Genomic DNA, 27,309 nt, shown 5'->3' with positions numbered 1-27,309 from the left:
CAAAAAAAGGGGCTACTGAATTGCATTAATGACAATATAAACAAAGCATACACTGCTAGTCATTTAATGAGCTACAGTAAAATGCCATATGGTATTCAAGGTAATTATGTAATAAGAATTGAAAATTCTGTGAACAATGGTATATGTGGGTCACTACACCCACCTCCTCTCCAAAAGTGGTTTGCATACCAGATAGTACTGGTAAACAATAGATTTGTACATTAATTTTAAATATTTCATGTTCATGTTAGTCTCATGAGGGGAGCATGTGTGTGAACATTTGCATCTATGTATATGAGAGGGAGAGATAGTCCAAAATGATGCAGTCATATAAAACTATGAAATAAAATCTTAAAAGCTAAAAAAATCAGGACTGGGGTTGTGACTCGGTGGTAGAGCACATGCCTAACATGTGTGACGCACTGGGTTCAATTTTCCACACTACATATAAATAAATGAATAAAATAAAGGTCTATCAACATCTAAAAAAATTTTTTTTTACTCTAGCTAAAAAATCTAGCTGTAGTTCATTTTTGAAACAATACAGAATGATACATATTAAAAAACAAACTACCTACAGTGAGTGACTCAAGGGCAAGAACAATGTCTTATTCATCTCTTCATTCCTGGGTGCTGGAACATAACAAATGCTCAAGGTTTACTTAGTGAGTTTACGTAAATTTGTGCAGCTTCAGCTGTGAAATCTTTAGAATCAAGGCATTCAACTGATTTTGAGGGGAAAATCTTCTCATATCTCAATAAGTAATGACTTCTCTAATTCTCTGTTCAAACTAAGTGCGTTAGCCAACTTTCTGTTACTATAATAAATACCTGAGACAATCAACTTAGAGAAAAAGGTTTGTTTTGGCTTATAGCTTTAAAGGTTTCAGTGCATGATGGGCCCCCAAGGCTTTTGGACCTGTTGTATCCCAACATATCAGAGCAAAATCACTTAACTTATGGCTGGGATGCAAAAATAGAGGAAGATTGAAGGGAAGGGTTCCCACTATTCCCCTTGAGGGCATGCCCCCAGTGACTTAAGACCTCCCACTAGGCCCCAACTCCTAAAATTTCCACCTTTTGGGGAAGCCGGGAATGCAGCTCAGTGGTACAGTGCTTGCCTAGTATACGCAAGGTTCCAGGTTCGATACCCAACACTTTCAAAAAAGTTTCTCCCAGCTGCCTACAGTGTCACTCTGTAAGTCAAGCCTTTAACAAGTGGACTTTTGGAGGACATTTAAAACTAAACTATTGCAGTGTGGTACATGTATGTATCTTATCACATATACCAAAGACATGTTATTTAATTTTAATTATTTTTATGCATGTGACAGCAGAATTCATTACAGTTAACCAGAGATATGAAAAATTGTGCTCTATTTGTATAAAAAGACATATTATTTTAAAAATTAATTTCATTGAAATTCAAATATCAACTATAGAATAAATGAAAAGTTAATTCAATATTATGAAAACTCAATAAATAAAAATGTATTAGAATTTAACAAAGGGAAAAAATACTGTTAACTTTGGATAACTCTCCAAAACCAAAGAGGCTAAAAAACTGCAATAAATATTTATTAATGCGGTAAATATTTATTGAGCATTATCATGTGCCAGGCACTATGCTAGGTGATAGGGATATAGTCAATAAGTAATAATTAATAACTAGTTAATAAAGATAGTTCCATACAGTAATAAGTGTTAACATAATAAACCTGAATAACGGCATAGCAAATAACTAGGCTGTGGCCTTGGGAAGAAAATTCCTATTTTACCAATGGAAGGTCAGGAAGGGTCTATCTGAGGAGATTCCACATAATCTGAGAACTAAGAATAGAAAGGAGGTGCCACTGGAAGATCTGGTGAAAGGGATGTGCTTAGGCAGAAAGAAGAGCCCTTAGATGGGACTGTTCTTGCTCTATCTGACTTACAAAAAGTGGCCACTTTGGTTGCTGCCCAGTGAATGAGAGAGGAGTATGGCAGAAGAAGAGGTTGAAGAAGCTTTAGGATCAGATCAAAGTTTTTAAGTCTGAGTCAGTCAGGATCTTATAAATTTTATTTAACTATAATAAATAAGCACATATTATGATCAGATCTATACTGATGACTGACTGATTTGTGAAGAATGGCTGATAGAAGGAAGACAGAAAGCCACTAGTTAGGGCCAGCTTCATAAAGGGGTGTCCTATGCAGTCACTCTGAGCTTCCAAGTAGAAGGGTTCAATGAACTATCACCATTTTGAAATTTTTAGTAATTTATGAGCCAATATTTTAAATTTGATCTAGACTCTGTATTTCATTAGTCATTTCTGAATCTGCATTCAGAAGCAAAGACAGTATCTTACACCCTGTTCTGGTACAGCTGACAAGACTTGAAACTACACTTAGAGTAAAATATATCCAATCAGTGACTTTTATTAGATCAACTCTAGCCTGTTTAGCTGGTCATTTAAATACTCTATAATCAGTCTAACCTATCAACCAATTCTATCTACTTCTTTATTTATTCTTTTCTGGTTTACTGGGATGATTTACTAAGTTTCCTAAAACATTCCTATTGCTTTATCCCTGATTATTCTATGCCATTCCTCTCTGGACTCCCTATTCCCACCCTTTATCTATTCAAAATTCATTAATTCCTTTCTCTGACTTCTTATTTTCCTCAATGTTTTCTGAAATCTAGTATTTACTGCCTACGGTAACCCCTTCTATAGCACAAAATAATGTTAAATTACTAATTACATTAATTTAGTGTGATCCATTTTCCAAAAAAGATAAATGTTATAATACAAAACTGCTTAGTGTACATTACATACTCAGTAAATACCTGTGGAAAAAGTGACACTTGGAAGCTATGAAGTATGAGGAAGTAATAGAATTAGATAAATCATGGTGACATGCAACAGCTTAAAGAGGAATGACTCGTTGTGATCAAAGTCCTGGGCAGCCTTCGAGACATAGAGGTATAAGCCCAGACCTCCCAGACATAGTCATTAGAGATCCATTCCTGAATGAAGCACACATAAAATGCTGTCCCTGTAAAGCTGCAATGTGGTGGGAATACCGTCCACTCTTATGTTTTGCTTTGGATAAGCTTTCTAGCCCACTTTATCCTTTCCATATTCCTGACACATACACTATTCTTTAGTTTGAAAAGTTTCTGCTTAAACATTATTAATTCATTCTTTTGGGTTTTCTTCAAATCTGTAACACACTATAAGAAAAGAATTATGGAGATTCTATGGACTTCAAAGTCATAAAAAAATCAGTACACAGTATATGATAATTATAATATCTGGGGTACATTAGAGAAGCAGATCTTCAAAATACCACAACTACTTAGTTCAACAAAGCTACTTAAAGAATCCCAGATTTCACACAAAGTTTATAGAAGTAAAACAATGAACCACATAGATACATTAAATCATTTAATATTCTACCTCTCTCCTGCAGATATTCAATTCAACTCTGAAACTCAATTAAGTTATGACATCAAAGTTCACTTTAAAGTTGTAGGATCAGAAATTAGATACAAATTCCAAACTGAAAGAACAGAAGACTTATATGTCTTGTATAAATCTTATAAATGTTATTGAATTTAACTTGTAATATAACAAAACCATAGTACCAGTAACAATATTTGGTTCAAGTTGTGAGGTTTTAAAGCAAGAGTCATCTAATACAAGAGAGGAGAGTACAAGCCTGTTCTCTTTTCCTACAGGTAAGAAAGGTAACCTTTTAAAAATGTGAAAGCTGAAAGATGCAGCCTGTTAAAAATCCCTTGGTATCTATCAGATCTGGATTCAAATTCCAGCTTTACCATTTATAAAGTGTGGGCTTGAATAAATCACATTTTCTGCAACTCAGTTTTCTCTTTTGCGAGAGTGGAAGTAAGGTTTGTGTACCCGCCCCACTCCCAGCAAAGCATAGTAACTAAAAAGAACATCAAATTCTTATGACATGAAGCTATTTAGGAGTTGAGTGACCCATCATGCATGATGACTTCTTACTGAAAGTCATTTTCTCTAAGTAGTCTTTGATTGCTAAATCAACATCTCTTTTGTCTACTTATAAACTGAAAGACTCCTTTAAAAAATCCTATTTGTAAAATAAAAGATTGCTTTTAAAAAAATTCAGTTTTCTTTACAATATATTCCATGACAACTGCATTAGTTTCAAGCAAGAAAGGAAATATGTGTTTATGGTCATGTCTTCTTGAACTCTGGGTGACAAACTGCTAAGAATATTTAAATTCTGATCATCTCAAAGTCTAAATTAGTTCTTCCTAATAGTAAGTTATACACGTGATTAACAGCATTTAACTACACTAGGCCATTTAGTAGTCCACTGATTCAATGTACTAAATGGGACACTAATTCTGTAACAGAAGAAAATGTGATACTGGTTGCTTAGTCAAAATGCTTCAGGGAATCAGACCAAGGCTTGAAAGTTCCAGTGCCTTTAAGGACTAGAAAAAGCATCCTAAACTTCTGAGTAAATTGATAAGAAAACAGGACATGGCAGAGTGCAGCTCCTTCTCAGGTTTGCCTGTTTTGCAGTGAACAATGGTGCCACATGGAAGGCACATTCATATCAAAGACAACAAAGACTCACATTAATTACTGTGACAATTTTCTAGCAGATTGCAGTAATGTCTTGTTTAATAAAATCAATAAATTATAAGCATTTTCTAACACGTAATAAAAACTCTTGAGGAAGGATCACTGTATTCTAATCTGTACAATGGCATCATATGGACTAGTTGGCAAGAGTCCTGGTTTTGCTTAAAGGAATTTGGCCACTTCTGTGGGTTGCTTTCAACAATCAGTTTTAATCCCTCAGAACAGATCTCTAACACATGCAAATAGGCTAGACCTACCTATTTGGCCCAGGAAGCATGGTTGTCCGGTGACAAATCCCCTGACAATCTAAAACCACTACTCAATTTTGTGTTTGGAGTCAACCTATATACATGGCATAATTTCAATAACTTCTCCTTTTTTTTTTCCCCATGGTGGGGTAACAATTCTGCTCACTCAAATACCTTGAACCTAATCTAATGGTTTTTATTTCACATTAAAGGTTTAAAATCAAATGCCCAGTTTGACTTATGCCCATTATTTTAAAAATGTATTCAAAATTAACAGAATAAAAAGGATCAGGATAAAAAGTAGATACCTAAGAGAAAGACAGCTAAGGGGGAAAAGAAATAAAAGGAAATGGGCAGATAATAAAGACAAACTTTCCATATTTCACAGTTTTGCCTCAGGTTAGCCCTGTTGATTTTCAACTGTGAGTGAACAAAGAGAAATTGTGTACTGAGGTATTTTTATCCCATGAAGCTGTGAGGCTTTGTACAAACAATACCACATGCCAATATTGCTGCTCAGGACCTAATAATTTTAATCTTAAACACACCTAAATGCATTTTTTTTAAGTATCAATTCTGGAGATTCACTAATCAAGGGATCATTATAAATTCTTAAATAAAATGTTGATCTTGACTAGTGTTCACTGAACATAAAGCTATTAGAACACAGATGAACAAGATACAGCCCCTGATCTCAAGAATCTCACAATCTAGTACAGACACAGTCAAAAGTAATAAAAGTAACACAAAAAGCAAAATGTGATTCAGTGGTTTGTTAAAACCAGGGGCTTGATGGAGATGGTTATTGTACTGTGTGGCGAGAAACGGCTGTGGAGATCTGACATTTGAGCTACATTTTAAGGAATGAATAGGAGTTTGGCTCATAGAAAGCAAGCAGAATGCCACAAACCGCAGGGCAGGAAAGCACACGATGAACTTGGGGCAGAGTGAAAGTGACCAGTTTTGATAAAGTACACACTCGAGTTGGAACGGCAGCAGAAAAAGAAGAGCCCAGAACCCAAAGGAACTTGTTGTTCTCTGGCCTTAAAAAAAAAAAAAAAAATACACACACACACACACACACACACAATTATAAAAGATTTACAGGCCCAGGTTTTTAAAACCATACTTTTGGTATCTCAGGAGAGCACCAGCTGAGGAAAGCACAGAAAAGGTGGGGGAATTCCAAAGAAGACAAGATGTTCAAAGAGATAGAACTCAGAAACTAGAAAAACTCCTCCTATTCTCCTAACTAAAAGTGAAAACAGCAGAAGACTTAAGAACAAAATTATATAAATAAAGCTACTGTGTCAGTCAGTACTTTAATTTTTCATAATTTTCTCAGAAGCTTTTACACACATTTGGAAATTCTTATTTCATTATGAAAGTAATCTCAGAGGCAATCTACAGGGAAAAGGCTGTGGGAGAGATGGTGCTATGGTCTCTGGAAAAAAGGGGCTGATCACCACCCCCAAAGACTCTCTACAGAGGTTTCCTTGCACCAAACGGCATTTCCTGTGAGAACTGTTTCAGTCTTTTTAAAATTTTTGGGTAAAACACCTTGCCTAGCTTTCTATGGCACAACTTACTGGTTTTGCAATTTTACTACAGCTATTTATAATATGTTTTATATTATAAATTGTTGCATTTTAACAAAGATATCCAGACTAGTGATGTGGCTCAGTGGTAAGAAACTTGCCTGGCATGCATGAGGCTGTGGGTTTGATCCCCAGACTGCAAAAACTTAATAAAGACATTCAGCTTCTTTCACACCATCCTTCACTTGTGGATGGGTAATTAAAAAGGAATAGTTCAAGAGGAAAAGATGTGGGAACAGGGGCAGCCTATGGCAGAGAAGGCTTAGTTGTCTTCTTTCCCTGGGTTAGCTTTTCAGAAGGACTTGGTTTCCTGATTTTCTTTTTCTAAATCTGTAATTAAAGAAAAAAAGACTCGAGAGACCCACATTTTAAAATTTGTACACTTGGGCACCTCAGGAGAGAGATCAGACACAGTATCCCTGTAGGAGAGGATGATGAGGCTATTTCCAAATACAACCTAGGAAAATTTCAGGATTACTGTCCTTTATACTTTCCAGAAAGGTTCTAAGCATCCAAAAATAGATTAATAAATTGAAATCCCATGTGTTTCTGATACACACACACACACACACACACACACACACACACACACCTGACATATATAGAGAGATTTATCAATCATCAAGATGTCTTTAAGGAGGGCTAGGGATATTGTTCAGTAGTCTTGTCTCTTAACGCATACTGCCCTGGGTTTGATTCCCAGGAACCAGTCTCCCCGATATCCCTTAAGGAATATTTTTCCAAGATCATGCTGGTAGGAAACTGGTATTTGAAATCTGACAATCTGTTGTCAGAGCCCAACCTCTTAGCTTCTTGGTCCCACTATTCAGAATTGCTTTTAATAAAATTTTGTTCCATTTTAGAGATAAAATAGTTCTTCTTCAAGGGAAGTGATAAGGGGTGTGACTTGTCTCTGAATAATGCTTCCTGTCCCTAAGATGCTTTTTGGTAGAACAGGATTGTCATGGGACTTGTGACTGCCTCCCTAAACCTCCATTCCACTTCTTCCCTGAGCACCAGACACCTGCTTTGGATGAGATTGACCCCACCACCTATATACTTCACAGGTGTGCCCTAACCAGTTCATGGAATTGCATCTTCATTGACGCATTTATTGGTTGAGGGATAGACTCAGAATCTGTGTCGGCCCACTGAAGGTAGCGAAGAGTTCTGTTTAATGGTTGGCAAAAAGAGTTATTTAACTTCCAGCACCCCATATAAATAAAGAGGCAGCAATAATAAGAGGGCAGCCATCTTGTTACTAGGAGAAAAGCCAGCCTGGGAATAGCTGAGCTAGAGAAAGACCCATGAAAATGAGAAAAGAGCTAGAGTTCTGATAACACTGTAAACTCCTAGATAAAGGCAAGGCTGAAGCCCACAGTTAACACTGGATTCACTATGTGAGTTGATGATTTATTTTAAGACAGTGTGCATTGGGTTTTCTACTTACAAAGGAAAGCACACTAACTTACTTAAGTACTTTAACTATTAACCTTGACATTCATCAAAATCTATTTCAAATAAGATCACCATAAAGTAAAAATTCCATACTATATTTCTCTGGTCATAGATTATGTGAGAATCACACAATAGTTTCTGTTCACCCAGAGTATTGTGTTTTCATTGAGAATTTCTAATATAAATTTCCTAACTGCCAGTACTTTCATTATTTGACTCTTCCCTTCCAGTTCTTACTGTAAAGGGTAGCATTTGAGCATGCCTGGGCTACTTATAATAGAAGTGAGTGTAGGTCCCAGTTTATCTTGGACTGTTGCAGTTTACCCTGTTGCTGTAAGTGTGGTGTTCTCTTGGGTTAGTGTCCACTTTCACTTTCAAAGAATCCTGTTTTGAATGATAAATTACATGATCCCCTTATTTATTTTTTTAGTTGTAGATTAACAAATACCTTTCTTTTGTTTATTTATTTTTATGTGGTGCTGAAGATTGAACACCAGTGCCTCACACACACAAGGCAAGCACTCAACCCCAGCCCATGATCCCCTTATTTTTAATTCTTCTCTACTTCTTTTCTAAATATAAAGGGACAGATATAAGACAATTATTTGACTATAAGAAAAGTCAGTTGCAGCAAGGTATTTTAAGACATCTTTATTCATATATCTGCCATTAGGAATCTAGGCAGGTACAGCATGATAACTTTTCCCCAGGAAAAGAATGTGAATCATAACTTGCTTCCCATGTCTGGTATCTTGACATAGGAAAGAGCTCAGATTTTTCAATTTTCTGCTCTCTACAGGTTCTCCTAAGAAAAAAGTTTTCTTAGGTTTGTTTTTGCTTTTGAAGAAAACCCACAAATATTGAGAGAATTAAAAATAGCTGGGTGTGGCGGTGCACACCTGTAATCCCAGCAGCTCAAGAGGTTGAGGCAGAAGGATTCACGAGTTCAAAGCCAGCCTCAGCAAAATCGAGGTGCTATAAGCAACTCAGTGAGATCCTGTCTCTAAATAAAATAGGGCTGGGGATGTGGCTCAGTGGTTGAGTGCCCCTGAGTTCAATCCCCAGTACATATGTACGTATGTACATACATACATACATACATACATAAAATAAAAAATTTTAAAAAACTTTTCAGGCAACTATTTTTTAGATGAATTGATGATATAAACATGCAGAGAGATACAAAAGCTATATATTTTCCTATTGCTATGATTTTCCTACAAGAAAGCAAATTAGGATGATGTTCCTTCATATTTTAGAAAGAAGTAAAACAGGAATTATAGATATGGTGATCATATAATTTACTACTCAAAGATTAAGGAGACATTCAAGAGGCAAAATAAAAGTTAAACTTAATAAAATAACCCAAATTAGATCAATTTTAATTAGTATATCAGATATGACTTGATATTAACTACATTACCAATTCAAAATAAATCTCCTAAAAAAATATTCAGATCAACCTGAAATAATTTCAAATAGGAAGTAATGGAACCAACTGAACATTTTTCTTCTCCATAAGAAAAGTTGGACTGGACTATTAGAACTTTGAGACTAGCAAAGTTTTTTTTTTTTCTTTTCTCCTTTTTCTTTTCATATTTTTCTAGTGGCTAACTAGATTCTTGCAGGATTCTTTATTATGTGATGGGATTTGATGAAAGAAAGATACAGTGTAATATTTCTTTTCTTGGTCTGAATTTCATTTAATAAAAGAGTTTCCATATTTCTTGAGCTTTCTATAATACTAGTTATATGTTTAATTTCTACCTATATCTAAATGAATGATAGAATCTTACTAAATCACATTTGACTAATATATAATTCTCATAACTGGATAATTCATCAGCCAAAATTTAATAGTGGAGAGCTATAATAAGATTTGATTACTAAAATTAAATTCCCAATGAAATAAAACTGATCATTCTTAAAGAGTATTATTTATAAATACAGTATTTATAAATACTGCACTTTGTAACAGTCATTTTTGTTACTAAGAGTTTAGCTCAGAGGTCATTTGCTAAAATATAATACAGGAAAAACTCACTGATTAAATCTAAGAAATCTACTGAACTATGTCAAGGAGAAGTTTTCTGAAAAAAGTGATTTCTCTTCTAATCCTCTGCAATTGGAAGTCTAGTCATTTCTTACTCTGTGTATGATGTACGTGTATATGCATTTTTATTTATTCATTTTACTTTGTATGTGTTTTTTGCTGGGGATTAGGGATTTGCCCAAAGGCCTCACAAATGCTAGGCAAGTGCTCTACCACTGAGACATACTCCCAGACCACTTTTTATGAAATGTTCCTACATTTATTTTTTAATCCCCTTCTCCTCTTCAAGGAGCAAGGGGTGTGTGTATTGTATACATACACATATTTATATGTATAAAACTGAAAAAAAAAATCATAGCTTTCAAGAGTAGTTCTTTGGAAAAAACTCAGAAGCTGAATACCAATGATTTCCATCTTTTCATATATAGTTTTGCCATTTCTTTCTACTTTAAATCATTTCAATCCAAAAATATTTTTGGATATTTATTATTTGTAATGCACTATCATAGAGAATACAAAAAGAAAGGAAGGAAAGAGGGAGAGAGAACAGAAAGAAGGAAAAAATATCACAGTCTCTGCTCTTATGATACTTATAATCTTACAGAAGATACAACTTAAACTCCCTAAACAAGAGAAAACATAAGACATTATTTATATACACCATCAAAGAAGAGTAAGTACGTAAGAGTATTGAAAAAAGGACTGGGCATGGTGACACACGTATGTAATTCCAGAGGCTTGGGAGGCTGAGGCAGGAGAATCACAAGTTCAAGGCCAGCCTCAGCAACTTAGTGAGACCCTGCCTTAAAATTAAAAAATAAAAGGGCTGGGGATGTTGCTCAGTGGTTAAGCACCCCTAGTTCAATCCCCGGTACCAAAAACAAGAATGTAGAAAAGAGGAATGGTGGGTCCTAATGGATAGGGCAATGCAAACTAGGAGATGGTTTTGCTGAGTGACACCTAGGTGTTTTTTGTTGTTGTTGTTTGGTGGTGTTGGGAGTTGACCCAGGACCTGGTGCATGCTGGGCAAGTACTCTGCTACAGGAGATTAGAGGATTTACCCAAAGATCTCACACATACCAATATGGATTGGTTTTAAAGACGAAAAAAGATCTTAGCAGAGGTAGATCAGAAGTTCTGGGTGGAGAATGAAGCACGAAAAAACAAAGGTATGAGATGGAAAAGTGCCTTGCATATCTAGGATAACGACTCCAAGTGTGATACAACTCTTTTATGTCTACATAAAGGGAAATAGCTGAAAAATGAAGCCAGAAAATGAGGCAAGTGCCAGATTATTAAAAACACTTGAATATCATTAAGGAGAAGGCAGTCATAAGAGTCCTTGAAAAACTTTTGAGCATAGGTGTGAAATATTTAGGGATATGATATCTCAAGTACTAACTTGCCAATTCTGTTCTCTCAAACACTTCTACTTTAATGTTACCTACATCTAGAAATCTGCCTTTACATCTTACATTCAATGGCAGTGGGAAATTTCTACTCCTCTACCCACTCTAGCATCAGATAAGTAGATTCCTTTAAAAACCCTGTGTATGTGTGTTTGTCTGGTTCAACAACCGTAAACCCTCTAGAGAAAAAATAGTATCTTGCGATTTTTTTTAAAGAAATTAAAAAAATTTGAGCTTTACCTTAGCCATCACAGTATATATTAAAAAATGTTGAGCAGTTATAAATAAAATACATGAGATACAACTTATAACATTATTTTGCTCTTTTGAGAGTTTAATCATTAGTGTTTTATTGTAACTCTAAGTACTTTCTGCTTCAGGTCTTTTAGGTATATTGCCAACTAGGATTTAATTAAAATAAACATGGAGGGACTGGGGTTGTGGCTCAGTGTTAGAGCGCTTGCCTAGCATGTGTGAGGCAATAGGTTCGATCCCTGGCATCATATACAAATAAACAAATAAAATAAAGGTATTATGTTCATCTATATCTACAAAAATATTTTTTTAAAAAATGAAACCACAAAAACTTCCATATCTCTCCTCTCTCATTGGTATAAACCTTCTTATGCAATGTATAGGATGGTAGGGTGCCCATCTGGGATAGTCATAGCCTGATATGTACCTAGGCCATAAGAGCCACCTTCAGCTAGAGAAATCCTCCAGCCTACAACTATAAAAATTTGAGTTAAATACTACTAACTCCACCTCTAAATATCCACAAAACCTAGTTTCTCATCTTCCTTCTGACTGGAACCATGTTGTTTTGTCCTTCAAAAATTTCGTACCTGGGTTATTTCATCAGCATCTAGCTTATCTCCCTGCTTCTAGTCTTTATACTATGGTCAGAATTATCTGTGGAAAACACAAATCCTTTCACATCCCATTCAGCTTAAAAGTTTTCTGTACCTCCATAGTAGCTACAGTATACAAATTCTGAATTTCTTACATAAAACTCCTTAACATTTTAAAACTTATCTTTTGCTATTCATTCATTCATCCAGTATTTACTATTTATTATGTGCCATAAGTATTCCAGATATGTGTGTGAGTGAACTAAATAACATGTACCAAAAACTAAAGCCAAAAAACAATCACCAAAAAATCCTGTTCTCTTTAACTGCAGCAGGGAGGGGCTGGCAATAAACACATGTAAACTATACAGTTTTACAGGAGATGATATGAAGAAAATACAGGTACAGAAGGAGGTAGGGTAGCCAAAGTAGGTCTTAGTAAAAAGGTGTATTTAAGAAGAAACTTGGAAAGTGAGGATCCATGCAGTCATTTGGAGAAAGGCTGCTCCGGGCAGAAAACAACAGCCATTGCAAAGGACCCAATTAAAACCATGTCTAGAATGCTCAAGGACGTTAGGAGATTAGAACACAGTGAAGGAGAAGGAGGGAAAAAGGGGAGGACAGAGAGAAAAAGTATAGGCAGTGGTAGGGTGACCATCCAGGCCCCTGCTGACCATTATTACAAAGACTTGGATTTTACACAGGAAGCACTGCAAATGATATGAGCAGAGGAATGGCATGATCTGACTGATTTTAAACAACTGATCCTCCTCTGTGTACTGCGCAGAGAATAGGCTATTGAGGGACAAAGATAGGAGTAGAAACTCTGGTGAAGGTGACTGTAGTAATCCATGATAAATAATGGAAGCACCTGTGGGTTGTAAGAAACTTCCAGACTCCAGAGTGTAATATTTTGAAAGTATAGTCAATGAGATTTTTCTGACACACTGAAAATGGGATAAGAGAGAAGTCAAGATGTGACCAAAGTTTTCTGACTGTGGAAATGAGAGGATAAACTTGGAATTATCTGAGATGAGAGACTGTGTGTGATCAGGTTTTGGTGGGGCAGATCTGGAGTTCAGTTACTTACATAGTTGAAATGCTTATTGGACATTCATCCAGGTTTTCATATACACGTTTAGCATTCAAGAGAGAAACCTGGGCTGAAGCTTCTGTTGTCTTTTACAAATGCTGCATTCCAGATTTACACAATGACACATAGATCCCTGAACTATTAGTCTTCATGTCATGTCTTTGTGTCTGCATGTTTTTTATTTTTATTTTCTTAATACCTTTATTTTGCTTATTCATTTTTATGTGGTGCTGAGGATCAAACCCAGTGCCTCACATGTGCAAGGCAAGTACTCTACTACTGTGCCACAACCGCAGCCCCTGCATGTTGTTTTACATTAAATATTCTTTACCCCTGTTTTTTCACGTGGTTAAAAAAAAAATCTCAGCCTTCAAGACTGATGTCATCATCTATCATCTACTTCATGAAACTCAGATGGTCATCACCTCCTGAATCACCCTGCTTCCTTTCCTAAGTCACTTTAAGGAAGGACTAAAATATATAATGGTTGGACTTCTAGCACACTTAAAAGGCTGAATTATTTTCATTTCCATTTTAGTAAGAAAAAAGCAGCCATTTTACAAACACAGCAGGTTATTTGCCTGCTGTTATCATCAGAAATCTTTAGAAACCCTTTAAAAGAAATGAAGATCACAGAAAAACATATTGGCGAGCAGCTCAGTAACCACATTTTGTGGGTTTTTTCCTATTTCAGTAGTTGTTTGAAGACGATAAGTCTTCAAAAAGTATCATATGATAAACTTTACTAAAACAAAGAATGAAACATATTTTGTTTTCCAAAGCTATTTTCTGTTATAAAATGTTTCATTTTGATTGTCATCCTTTTTCATTTGCTCTGGGAAAGCATATAAATTAGAAGAATAAATAGATAAGAAACCAGTCTCTCTCTATGCCATTCCCAGGAGACACAGGTTCAATCTAATTGAGAAAAGGGGGGAAATTTAAAAGATGATGTAAAATTTTAGACATGATCAGGTTCATCAACCCATCCTCTTTCATAAATGAAAATGCTGACATCCAAGAGGCTGCTGCTGCCACTGAGCAGGATGCTCAACCACTAAACAGATGGTGCAGCTCAGTCCACTGAAGTGGAGGCTCTGCCAGGGCAGAGAGTATTGGCTGTTCGGTGCACTACTGTTTCTCCAGCTCCTAACTAAGAAAGCACCTGGTAGACAGTAAATGCTGAATGAATAAACAAGTGAACTTATAATTCTAAATCTCATGGGACTGACATACCACAAATAAAACTACAAAGCAGGTATATATAATACATTTCAGGGTTTAGAAAATTGTTAACTATTTCAAAGTCATAATACCCGAAATATTAAGAATCTGCAATCATCATCTTTAAACATAAATTACAAATGCTACATACACACAAAAGTTGCGGGGCAGGATTCTGAAACAAAATCTTTTAAGAGTACACAAGTTTGTTTAAAAAAAAAAGTTCTCTATAGATGAAGAAAAAAATTATACTTCAGCAACTATACTTGCTTTATACAGTATGGTATCTAGATATATATATTTCTCTGTGTGTATATATGTGTATGTGTATATATCTATACATACATACTAGGAAAATTATAGCCTTAGAAAATAAAATAGTGCAAAAGACTTATTACATGTCTTTAGAGAATCAGAATTTTAAAGGACAACGAGAAAAAGTACTCTAAAAACTCTGATTCCATAATATATTAACACAGTAGCTTAAAGTACCTCAAACAAACAACCCAGGTTCTGGAAGTTCCCTAGTACCAAAAACACTCTTATTTGGTTTTAAAACCAAACAGTCTTTGAAGCAAACATCTGCAACAATAATTGTGGTTTTCATGTAGTCAGAAGGCAATCTAAACATTTTAAATTGAATCATTTCAAGTTACAAAACACTACCTCTTTAATCTCATGTAGTTTTCACTGGCAGCAGGTCGGCATTCGGCTCTTTGTACCACTATTCCTTCCAGTGAGAGTTTATCTTGAATGAAAGGGGAAAAAATTGTATTCAGAGATAACATTCATCATTTTCAATGATGTAATATAAAATCAAATATAATTCACAGTAAAAATCAGGGAAACTATAAAGTTTACAGCCGTATCACTAGTTAGAATAGAGAAAAACCTTATTCCAGCTAGTAGGAAACTTGACTCATGTCACATTTGTTTCTTGAGCTGCTGTAGCCCCTTGCCAATAACAGCTTTTATAAACTTAGTTCTTTCTAAATAAAGTGACTTAAAAGGGCATAAAATCAAATAAAAACTTTTTGAAGGGCAGGGAGGCTATTATCTTTGGCAAAGAAGTAACTTATGTGAAAACTGCTAGTCTAAACCACTATATCAAAGGTGTGTGTGTGTGTGTGTGTGCGCGCGCGCCGCGCGCATGAAAATAAAATGAAATTCTAGAATGAGCTGTGTCTAGAAAAGCCAGTCTGCAAGATACTGTAAAAGTGGGCAGGTCACTGTCTAGGTTATATTGTGTACCAATTTAGCCTGCCTGTTGCTCTGACTTCTTTTTCCCAGCAGAATTATAAATTTGAGTGTGGTCAAAAGTGAATCCGTTAGGAATACTTGCCCAAAGAGAAAGGCAATTTCCTATACCACTAGTAATGCTTACAGTGATCCTGACATAGGGGCAGAGCTGGGATTGTAGCTCAGTGGCAGAGTGCTTGCCTCATATGTATGAGGCACTGGGTTCAATTCTCAGCATCATATAAAAAAATAAAAATAAAATAAATAAAGGTATTGTGACTATCTACAACTAAAAAAAATATTTTAAAAAAAATCACATGGGGTAACAGGAAAAGGAAACAAGAGCTAGCACCTACAGTGAACCTATTGGGCTCAGCATTTTGATACAGTCACAAGATAGATCTTACCTATTATATAATATGTATATGAATGTCTCACTGACACCAGCTTTACTATAACCTGGAAATGTATGACCATGGTTACAAACAGTTTTGGTTCAATCATATTTCTAAGAGAATTCACCTGGGTTTTAAGAAGAGATTCAGGAAATCCCCTGGCTAATCAGGAATGCATTTATGATTCATCACTTTAGCATGAATGACTTCTTTCATTCCACTAACATTAACTAAATGTTTACCACACAAAGGGAACCATCTAGGCATTGTAAAACCAATGATTAAGATACAGAACTGTCTTCAAGACACATACAATTCACTGAAGTAGATGGCACTGAACGAAATGCAGAATGCATACAGATTTATACCTGCGTGATTTTTATTAGAAGATCTTTCCTCTAGGGACTGTTCTTGATTTTTGTCTCCAAAATACAAGGGATTCTGTACTACAGCTCCTAAAAACTAATTGCTAGTAATTGTGTGTATTCAATACTTCTAGGGTCTCTCAAGGCAACATATGCAATAAATCTCAAGTGCAGGTCATGAGATGGCTGGAGAAAGCAATGACAAGCAGCAGCATGCCTACCTTATACCAAAACATGCCCGGAAGGAAATAATTAAAAAGCCATCAAATTTTTGTATTAAATTAAAAAAACTAAAAATAATTTCCTCTCATGAGTGAATTTAATAAGATTAAAATTTGAATTTTCTTTTAAAGCAAAAACAAATCTTATATTCAAGTTTGTCTCTTCATTGAAGCTGAAAATTCTATTAAGAAAAAGTCTCAGGCATAAAAATATCATCAAGATTGGGAAAAATTTTAATGTAAAAGTGTATAAAATTTATGAGAAAAAATCTAATATTGGGACATAAATTAATATTTTAAAATACCATTGCTGAAAGTAATTTAATCACAAATCCAAGTATTTACTAATGTTGAATACTGAAAGAGCTATCTCTTAATACCACTTGTAAATGTTCCCCACTTATTCAGCAGTATCTACTCCAGGTGGACAGGCTGAATTTAATTTTTAGTTCAAGTTTTCTATAGCCAACCTTCTCTGTATGACACCTGAAAGGTAGAAAGCAGGTTCAAAGCACCTGCCCATTTCAACTTGATTACTACTCTCCTCACTATTCTTTAGTCAGACCTTTACAGGTCACTCCTGTAAAGCAATAAAATTCATCGCCTCAAACCATAATTTTCTGTCCATCATGTCTTCTTTTCAAATCTTAGCTAGCTTCCAACTGCTACTCAAGTAAAGAGGAAAGCCTTAATCATCAGCCATGAATTTTCTGACCAACTGGCTGTTCTTAAATAACCCCACATTTGTTTGCTTCCCTTGCCCCTTCTCTCCTTAAATAAACTTAAAAGGCCCATTTACTTATGATACAGCCCTTAAGTGTGATTTGCCTGCTCTTTTTAAAAGCCAACACATACTTTCTAAAACCTACAGGAACAGATTCTCATATTTTTTTCACTAAACCATGCTATGCTTCTGATTCAAAACATTGCTTAAGTTTCAAGGGAAACTTTTATTTTAAAAGCTTCCACTTGCATACCACTGCTGTTAATTATATATCCCATTCATTAATACAGGAACCTTACTTAAAACTACTTTGTTGGACCAATTTGAAAGACCAAAAATATTTGAAAAATAATCCAGTTTATTCTCACACATTTATGAACTATTTCCCAAGTGCCTATTATGTAAAAGATCATTCAAAGCACATCAGAAGAAACAAAGATAAGCAAAACATGGCATTTGCCCTCAAGGAGTGCATAGCTGAGTGTGGCCATTCTTAAACATGTATTCTCTGTAGCATATATCTTAAATAAACATAGCTTTATTTACCATTTCATGGCATATACACATATCAAAACATCCTGTTGACTATAAATGCATACAAGTTTTATTTGTCAATTACAAAAAAACCCCACATACATAAATGAATAGATTTACATTTTTTAAAGTATAGAAATCCTAAAATAATTTTCACTTTTGTAAGTTTTAACTACCAATAGTTGGTAGTTTAAACTACCAATATCACATTGGCAAATAAGAAATTTTTGGAGAATGAGAGTGAAAAAAGCAAAAAGGTTTAGTGGTATTATTAAAATAGTTTTGATCTCATAGACCCCTTGAAAGGATCACAGGAACCCCTCTATCTAGCAGTTCCCAGCCACACTGTGAGTGCTATAGGTCTAAGTAGATCACGAGACAGGTATATTTAATACAACAGAAACACTTTTGATACATCTCCATTTAATCAACTTCCAGATTAGTAAAGACTCTCAATTCCCCACCATTAAATACAGTGGCAGATGCCCACAACTCACTATACACTAGTGGGTAGCAGGTTCATCTCTAGTACTCCCACACACTTCTGCTCAAACTCTGCTAAAACTTGTTGCTGCTAGTTTTATAATTACACAATCTGATTATGTATTACATAAACTCAAATAATGGGTCTAAAAAGGGGAAGATGTTTCTATGAAAACTAGACTGAATGCATTGGTAAGAGCTGATATAAAGGTAAGTTGTTAAAAAAATACTGTTAAATTAGGTAAGGGTGAGACAACTGCAGACTGGAAGACAAGCACATAAATCTAGCAGGATTTGTGCATCAAATACACACACACATACATAAAATACATACTTGTTTCCCAGGGTCTAAATTCTTAATCCTTTTTTGAAAGAAACTCAAACGGAAAATCTAGCCAAATTATGGGTTTGATATCCAGAAGAAAGAAAGCAGGTGGTCAATAAGCATCCTATGTTCAAGACAAATGCCTTATCTTACCTGTGCATAGCAGCTAAATGTACATTTATAAGTTTTAAGATAAACTATTTGAAGCAGGTAGAAAAACATACTGATATCTTTTGTATATGTGTGTGGGGGGGGGTGGGGGTAAGCGGGGAATGAATCCAAGGCCTCACACATACAGAAAAAATGCTCTATCACTAAGCTAAATCCTCAGTCTTTTTGAAATTTTATTTTAGACAGAATGCTATGTTGCCAAGGCTGGACTCAGGCTTGTGATCCTCCTGCCTCGCCTCAGCCTTCTGAGTAGCTGGGATTATAGGTGTGCACCACTGCATCTGGCTTGATAAAATTTTTAAATGATTTCTTACCTGTTAATTTAACTGACCAACTTCTAGTCCTTCCATATGACCTACAGGATTCTACTGTACAAAGGAGAATACAAGTTGAGATTCCAAGTGTTATAAAACCAAGACATGTAGAGGGCCCTGGGATTAAATACACGCATAAAGACATTCTGTCTAGTTGGGGATCAAGAAGAGCTTTGATGGAGAAAGCTAAGTTTGTGTTGGACCTTAAAAACCTGGCAGGATTTAGATCAAGTGGTAGTGGTGGGGCTGAGAAGGAAGAGCACAGAAGGGGGTGGGAACAGCCTTAGCAATGGCCATACTTGGAATTTTCAACTAAGAGACTCATACCACAAGCCACTGGAAGGACATGGTCTTGCTAGCAATCTGAAGAGAAGCCACACAAGCTCATCCTACCGAAGACCTTGGAAATGCTGTTTTTATCTTTCTTTTCCTAGGCATGGCTGATCATTTAACTCTTCTTTGGATTAGGGAAAAATTCTAGGATCCTTTCAAAATTCTTCTCCCACCCTAACTGCTTTTTGGGCCAGATTGGTTTGCTAATTGGTTTCTGCTACTTACAGCCAAGAGAATGCTAATAAGTATAAACGGGCAATGGTGTTTTATTTATATATATCCTGCCACCTAGTTTCAGAGAAAAGCGTGAGAGAAAAATTTAAAGGGTAAGTACACAAATACATCCTATAAAAAGAACTAGTAAGTTTCTAGTTAGGATTCTGTCACTAAATAGCAGTGTTACTTTGGAGAAGTTACTTCACATCTCTGAGTCTCACCATCTATATAATGAAGTTACTGAAATTTCTGACATCTCTTCTAGTGCCTGTGAATGATAAATAAAAACCCTGGCCCCCCCTTTAATTGGGAATGTTTTATTATTTTATCAATGTTTAGTTTGCTTGTTCTAATATTTTCTAAAAGACCTAGGTTTAAGTAAAATTTCCTTGGGTAAAAATTAGAGAAAACTGTTTCTTGAAAGGACAACAATAAAAAGTTAAGAAGCTTGGGGCTGAGGTTGTGCTCAGTGGTAGAGCCCTCACCTAACATGTGTGAGGCACTGGGTTCGATCCTCAGAACCACATGAAAAAAGAATAAAATAAAGGAATTGTGTCCATCAATAACCAAAAAAAAAAAAAGTTAAGAAGCTGCCCAAGACTTGAAAATATTCTAACTTCCCCAAACTGGACCTTCCTACTCTACATATTAATTTGAGATACATTCTATGCTCAAGAACTGAAGAGAAATAACCAAGTGGCACTTTTAACATGATATTTTTAAAAGGACATCCTTAATTTGTTTGAGTTAAACTACTAAGCAAGCAGGAAGGGTGCTTATTAGCATTGGCATGTAAGTAATGAGATCAGACATGTTAGGAAGTCCTTAGGCATCAGGAAGTTATAGGCATTCATTTCCACAGACCACTCGGGATCCAGTGAACGGGGAGGCCTTTAAGAGCACTTCAAACTCTAGCTAAAACAGTTCTATGGGCTAGTAACCAAGACTTTGGACAGATCCTTCAGACTTTTATTAAAGTGACTCTTCTCTTATTTACATCATTCCTGAGTCTATACTCTTTGGAAAAGGACAGAAGAGTATTTCCACAGAACAAGTGCATTTAAAAGGTAAACCATTTTTAATATTCCTAGCAGTCTCCTTTCTTCTCATTTAAAACATTTTCCTAATAGTTTTCTGCCTGTGGTCTCAGGGTACTGCCACCTGGCATCTTAACAAACCAGTTTGGCAAACTTCTTATTCCTATATTTTAAACAGGTGAAAAGATTCAAATTTGTGAACTGATGTTCTGATTTCTATTTGCCTTCAGGAATTTTAGAAATAAAGTTTATGCTTAGATTTCAGTAAACTAACTTACAGGGTTAGTTAGCATGTGATTATTTACCTCAAAGACAACTAATATCAGATATATATATCCTAAAGTTATCTGTTTATACATGTTTTCTTATAATTATGTTCAAATTACAAATATGGCAAATGTGCTGAGAATTCTCAAGTTAAAATCAAAACTAAAAACCTTAATTGGAGGACTAGACTCAGTATCAGTAAAACAACTCAAAATCCTCACCCATAATACTGCCCCTCAACTTCTTCACATGAACAGGGAGAAAAAGAGATTGTATACAAAAAAGGGGATTCCTGTATAAAAGATTAAGTTGTAATGTTACCCAGAGTGTCTGTGAATGATAAGACTAGTTGTGAGAGCAGAAAGTTGTTAACTAAGGTACAAAATGTGTGAAGGAAACTGGATGGTCCTATCAGTTTATGAAAGCTGTATGACTTTTGATTAAAACAACAACAACAACAACAACAAAAAAAAAACTAGTAAATAAATGAGCATTTTAAACACCACATTTGGGCTTGGGTTGTGGCTCAGTGGTAAAGAGCTCGCCTCGCACATGTGAGACCCTGGGTTTGATCCTCAGCATCACATAAAAATAAATAAGTGAAATAAAGGTATTGTGTCCAACTACAACTAAAAAATAAATATTAAAAAATAAAATAAAATAAACACCATATTTGTATATTTTAATATTCATAAAGCACTTCAGACTATAATCTTCTGTTTTTTCTATCAACATATAATTAAAATTAATAATAAAACCTCTTAAATACAAATGTGGACATGATGTTGTATAAAGAGGCATTTTTCTATTCTATTCCCAAAGTTGCTTTCAAAAATAACAGGCATTGGCAAAAATAAATAGATTTATACAAACAAGTGCTGTTTCTATAGCATACACAGTAATGCTGTGTTGCAATAATAAAAGAAAAGGGGCAGGGAAGTTATAGTACTATAACACTGGTTGAGTATTCCTTATCCAAAATTGCTTCCAATTTCTAATTTTCCTGGATTCTGGAATATTTTCATAGGCTTTACCAGTTGAGTCCCCTAGCCCTAAAGTCCACAAATTATAACTTCCCCCCAAATCATTTTGGATTTCACATTTTCAGATTAGGGATATTCAATCTGCAGTTTGTTTTAGTTAGACCTTCATTAAAAGATGCTATCTAGCTTTAGTGACAACACTTAAAATAAGAGAAAACCTTAAAACAATAGCAAAAGTGACTGATAAATGTATAGAAAAAGTCTTCTGGAAAGATTGTGTTATCTGAAGTACAGACTTAACTATAGTGCTATACTTAAGTCAAATAATGTCAAATACTATCATAGATGTAATGAGGAACACAAGAAAAATACAGACCCCTGTGCTTAGGAAGACTACAGTACAGCTGAAGGACACAATATTTGTTAAATATTTCCAGAAGATTCAATACCACACATTTTTAAATCAGCTGAATATGAGTCAAATTTTTAATTATGCCTTGAATAACTCTTGTTCTCTTTACCTTGTTTAATTAGTAACAGCAGTCATGATATCATCAACTAGTCATGATATCATGACTAGTTCAGTTAGGATTTTCAATATACTTTGATACTAAGAAATCCTCACAACTACATGGTAGAAATTATTTCTCCATCAAGGACTCCTCTGAGATAAGAGCTCTTTCCTGAGTCCATCAATTTCCTTAATATGGTGTTATGTTTTGTTTTGTTTTGAAACTCTGGTAAATCATCAGAATTACATGGGAGCTTTTAAAAAATAACTGGGCCCACTCCCAAAGATTGTGCTAGAACTGCACTGTGAGGAAAGAAGTAAGTAGTGGCATTTTTATGACCTCCCTAGATAATTTTAATATGCAGCAGCCACATTTTTTCCTGTTTTTCTCTCTTCTTTCTCTCGTCTCCTCTCCTATCTCTCCCCTCCACCCTTCTGTGTTAATTTTATTTTCTTGAAAAATGAAAGGAATAGCTCAAAGAGCTGTTCAAAAATGCCATCAACTGCACTGTTCATCATTATTTAATGTACCACTAAGAAAGACAAAATACTAGCATTAAACTTTGACAAGCCAATGATTTTAAGACATACCTCAATTTCAGAAATGTTAAAAGTGAAAAATGTTAATATGAGACTTCTCCATCTCTAATCTATAATTACTCTACTCCACATATGTTCCCTTGAGTTGCCATCTACTATTCTCTCCCTTCAGGACCCTTCTCTCTTCTGCACCATCTCATCACTAAAGACAGAAAGGAACAGTGGAGGGGCAGAGCATTTGGGAGCAGAGACCCTCTTTGTTCACAGATTTCATAACAATTCTACCTTTACATGAGTTTTAAAAATCATGTCATTCATTTATAGGTCATAGGTATATTAACGTAAATAAAATATTTTCTTCCCAAAGAGAGAATAAAATTCCATTTTGGAAAATAGTACTAAAAAAATGAATTCTATACAATGTTATAATTTCAGTGTTAGTTGATTTGATGGCTCAATGAAGTGCTTTTGCTCATCTGGTTACAATAAAATTTTCAGGTCAATAATAATGTATATGGCTACACTTCAAAATAAAAGCTTCACTTAAAAAAGCATAAAATATGCCTTCTGCTTAGAAAATTATAAAACATAGGCTTTTCCTGAAAGATTAATCTTCCAAGGTATACTCAAAATATGGATTAATATGATTTAATAAATTGTTGTCAAGATTACTTCTGCAGTTAAAAGCAAAGAAATGTGGAATGGAATTTTACCTGAACTTCTTGGCTAGTCTATCATTTTTATTTGCACTTTTTTGATACACAGTACTGTTTTCTTTCCTCAAATGAGGCTAAAAAATTCACCAATGTAGCCAAGTTTCCTGGGCTTCTATGAAGACTTGATTCAACACTGCAAAACACTTATATGTGTACTCACTTGACTGGAATGACACATTCACATGATCTTTTGGTCAGAGGTTGTGTCCAATGAGTCCTAGGAAGGTTCAAGCATTCTTGCATAGTTCCTGAGATGCTGTGGTCAGTTATATAAGGTGGCTGACATTGTATTTGTCTTAATGTGATTCCAGTCCCAGAAAATATTAATGCAGATGAACTTTATATTACAAAATGAAACTAAGTATTGACAAATAGAAATAGATTAGTTTTGAAAAATCCTCAATTCTTGAATTGTTAATATATAATACAGTGTCATTTATTTTTTAGCACACAAAGAGGCTAACAAAATATTCACAGAAATTATCACCTTGTTTCTCACATCTAATGCCTTTAACAGGAGGCTATGAAGAAACAAGCCACATTTCAAAAAGAAAAAGAAACTCATAGGAAGGTCAAAGCACAAGTCAACAAACTGGAAAAATGTGGGGAAGTCCTAGACAGAAACATAATGCCAGATTTAAGTAGAAACTGATAACTGCTTCTCTAGCTATAGGTAGTTTTATTCTTTCTATGTAAGAGGAACCAATCCTTTCAAAAGACAGGCATACAAGATGCAGGTGACAAAACCAAAAAGATTTGGTAGAGGTGTTCTTATCAAAGGCAGCTCCTAGGACATGCCTTTTCCTTGAAAAGCAGTGGCTGAGTGCAGAGGAGTGATCTGTTCAGTCTAAGGGAACTGTCTAACCAAAAGACACATCTTCCTGATAAGGTTCTACTTCCTTCCATAGCACAGGAATATTTCTGGAATAAAAATGGAGGAAGTACATTATTATGATGATGTCCTGTATCAATAATGATGATGGCAAGAACCTTGTTTCCCCATTAGAAGTTGGCAGGAAAGATGGGAATTATTTTCATTATCCTGGAATAAACTGTGCCTAATGCAGACAGTAAGAGATGTTATCTCATAGTGGAGAGTTTTGCTGGAATTTGGTGAGGCATTTGGCCCAATTGACTTCAGGAGAGGCTTATCATACCAAGGGTTTCTTTAAATTGTCAAAGTGGCTAAAGGGCCATTTTGTGTACCATTACAGTTGTCTAAATTAGAAGCATCTAACTCTTATAAAGAACTAAGGTTCTATCTTTCAAAATTTTGTATCTTTCCGCCTGCAAAGGCAGATGAAATCCTTAAATCTCGTTATCAAATGCACCTAGGCATGCTAACCTTTGAAGTGTGGTTAAGCCTTTCTGATAAAATGATTAATTACAGTTTGTATCTGCAGCAAGGAGAGAAATATAGTCACATAAATAAAGAATGTTTCCCTTGGTGTAGGTACAGAAACACCATTTTCTAGATTTAGGGATGTGTGTGTGAACCTCCTCAACACTACCTACAATAACTATCCCCATACCAAGTGGACAGACTTACGACAGACTTACAAGTGGCCAACTTGGCCCTCTCTTAAGGAGCACATGTACAACAACAAGCAGCAATGATCAATAAATCTCTACAATGGAGGTAATGTGGATAAGCTGGGGCCTAATGGGGCAAAGACTACAGAAAAGTATCATGATTCACAGCAGCTTCTAGTGAGGCACTAAGATCAGGCTTCAGTTAACACTACTGCTGCCAAGCCACAGGTGGCAAGCAGGTTTGCAAAAGTCAAGTAGACCAGATTGAAGTGAGGAGTGAGGAAAAGTGATCAAGGGTAACAGGCACATGATGGGGTGGATCAGCATCTATCAAGGCAAGCCTGGAGAAGTGCATTAGTGACTGAAAATTTGGCAGCAGAAACCAGAAGTGAGTTCCCAAGTGTAAGGAATGATGACTGAAGAGGATCACAGTCCCATGCCCAGCAGTCCTGCCTCACCTCCTACCTCCTTGCTCCCATGGAAGCCCATCCTCTAGCAGAAAGAGTGTCAAGACTTCCCCAGAGTCTCATACCTGTCTGTAGACAGGTCAAACAGGGTATAAAGAAGCAATGCAGCATTACATAGCATATAAACACATTATTTTATTTAACATATGAGAAAATTCTAGCACCGTCTCCATCACTATACTACAGTCATGCTGTATTGATCCTAGTGTCCCATAAAATTCATAAATGAAACTGTTATATTTTTGTTAATTCTACTATTATATTATGCTACTTGTATGTAGTGACCATCTGTAATGGTAACATAAGAATCCATGCCACATTTCCAATCTGTGTCCCTCCTCCAAATCTATTAAGTATTTCTTTAAAAGTTTTATGTATACAAAATATCTGATTCTGAAACAGCAAAATCAATGCAGACATGAGACTGTCAGAATACAAGAGCAAACTCATTAAAATGCTGTTAAGACTGAGAGGAAACATTAGACTAAGTATTGGCTTTGCCATTAACAAGTTGTAAAGTCCAATATAAAACACTAAAATTGTCTGGAATGCAATTTTAACTTTTGTAAAATGAGACAGTTGAATCTCATCATTTCTAAGCAAAAATTCAGCTCTGAAAATATGCCTCAGTTTTCAAGTCCAAATTCAATGGGCTTTTGATAATCTCAATGATACACACAGTTAAGAATATTATCTTTTATATCTGAAGGAAATCTAACACTGTTGAGAGAAAATAAAAGGTGGACATTTTTAAAGGAATCTAATACTTCTAACAACATACAGCTGAATAATTTTAAAATACCTTTAGTGCAATAGAAACATAAATCAATTTAATTTAAATTTAAAGTCTAACTCTAAAAACAATGTAATTCTTCAGAATAATTTAGTAGACAGGTAGGTCAAGGGTTCACATTTCTCACCACTGTGCCTTTAAATTTTAGAAGTTAAAGCTTCATAACATAAAATGCTTTGGAAGGCAAGTTATAGAGGAAGCGGGGGCATCACAGTCACACAGTTCTTTGACCCTTTGTGAAATAAGCCAACAAATAACAAACAAACTTGCCTGTGACATTATTCTGTAGTAGATATTCTGAATCTTCATCTTTCTCCTATCTCCCCAGCACACATGCACACATACCGCATACACACAGTGCCTTATTTTCTACAGTAGTCTTTGTTTAGCACTGAAGCAGGTTTAGGGTGAAACAAACTCATATATATTTCACAGGAAATCATAACCAAAAAAAAAAAAAAAAACGTGAAAGAGTACTACAATGCCTATTTTATTTTTCCTTTAAGGTTAAAAAAATAATAATAATAAATTATTTTGTTAAAATATGTTATGAAAATTTATTCCTACTTAACCAAGAACCCCA

The 27,309-nt window shown here is 35.2% G+C and overlaps 1 protein-coding gene across 1 annotated transcript in view; it reads right to left on the bottom strand.

Moving 5' to 3' along the window:
- Gtf2f2 (general transcription factor IIF subunit 2) overlaps positions 1 to 27,309 on the bottom strand; it is a 150,637-nt gene that overhangs the window by 48,281 nt on the left and 75,047 nt on the right. Inside the window, exon 5 of the mRNA XM_027928969.2 lies at positions 15,226 to 15,307. Within this exon, the coding sequence (XP_027784770.1) occupies positions 15,226 to 15,307 (82 nt within the window). The remainder of the gene's footprint in view (positions 1 to 15,225; positions 15,308 to 27,309) is intronic.

The sequence above is a fragment of the Marmota flaviventris genome, chromosome 4, assembly GCF_047511675.1.
Source record: "Marmota flaviventris isolate mMarFla1 chromosome 4, mMarFla1.hap1, whole genome shotgun sequence".
NCBI classification, from domain to species: Eukaryota; Metazoa; Chordata; class Mammalia; order Rodentia; family Sciuridae; genus Marmota; species Marmota flaviventris.
The sequence above is the reverse complement of the archived record's forward strand: the minus strand, read 5'-3'. Positions and strand labels throughout refer to the sequence as shown.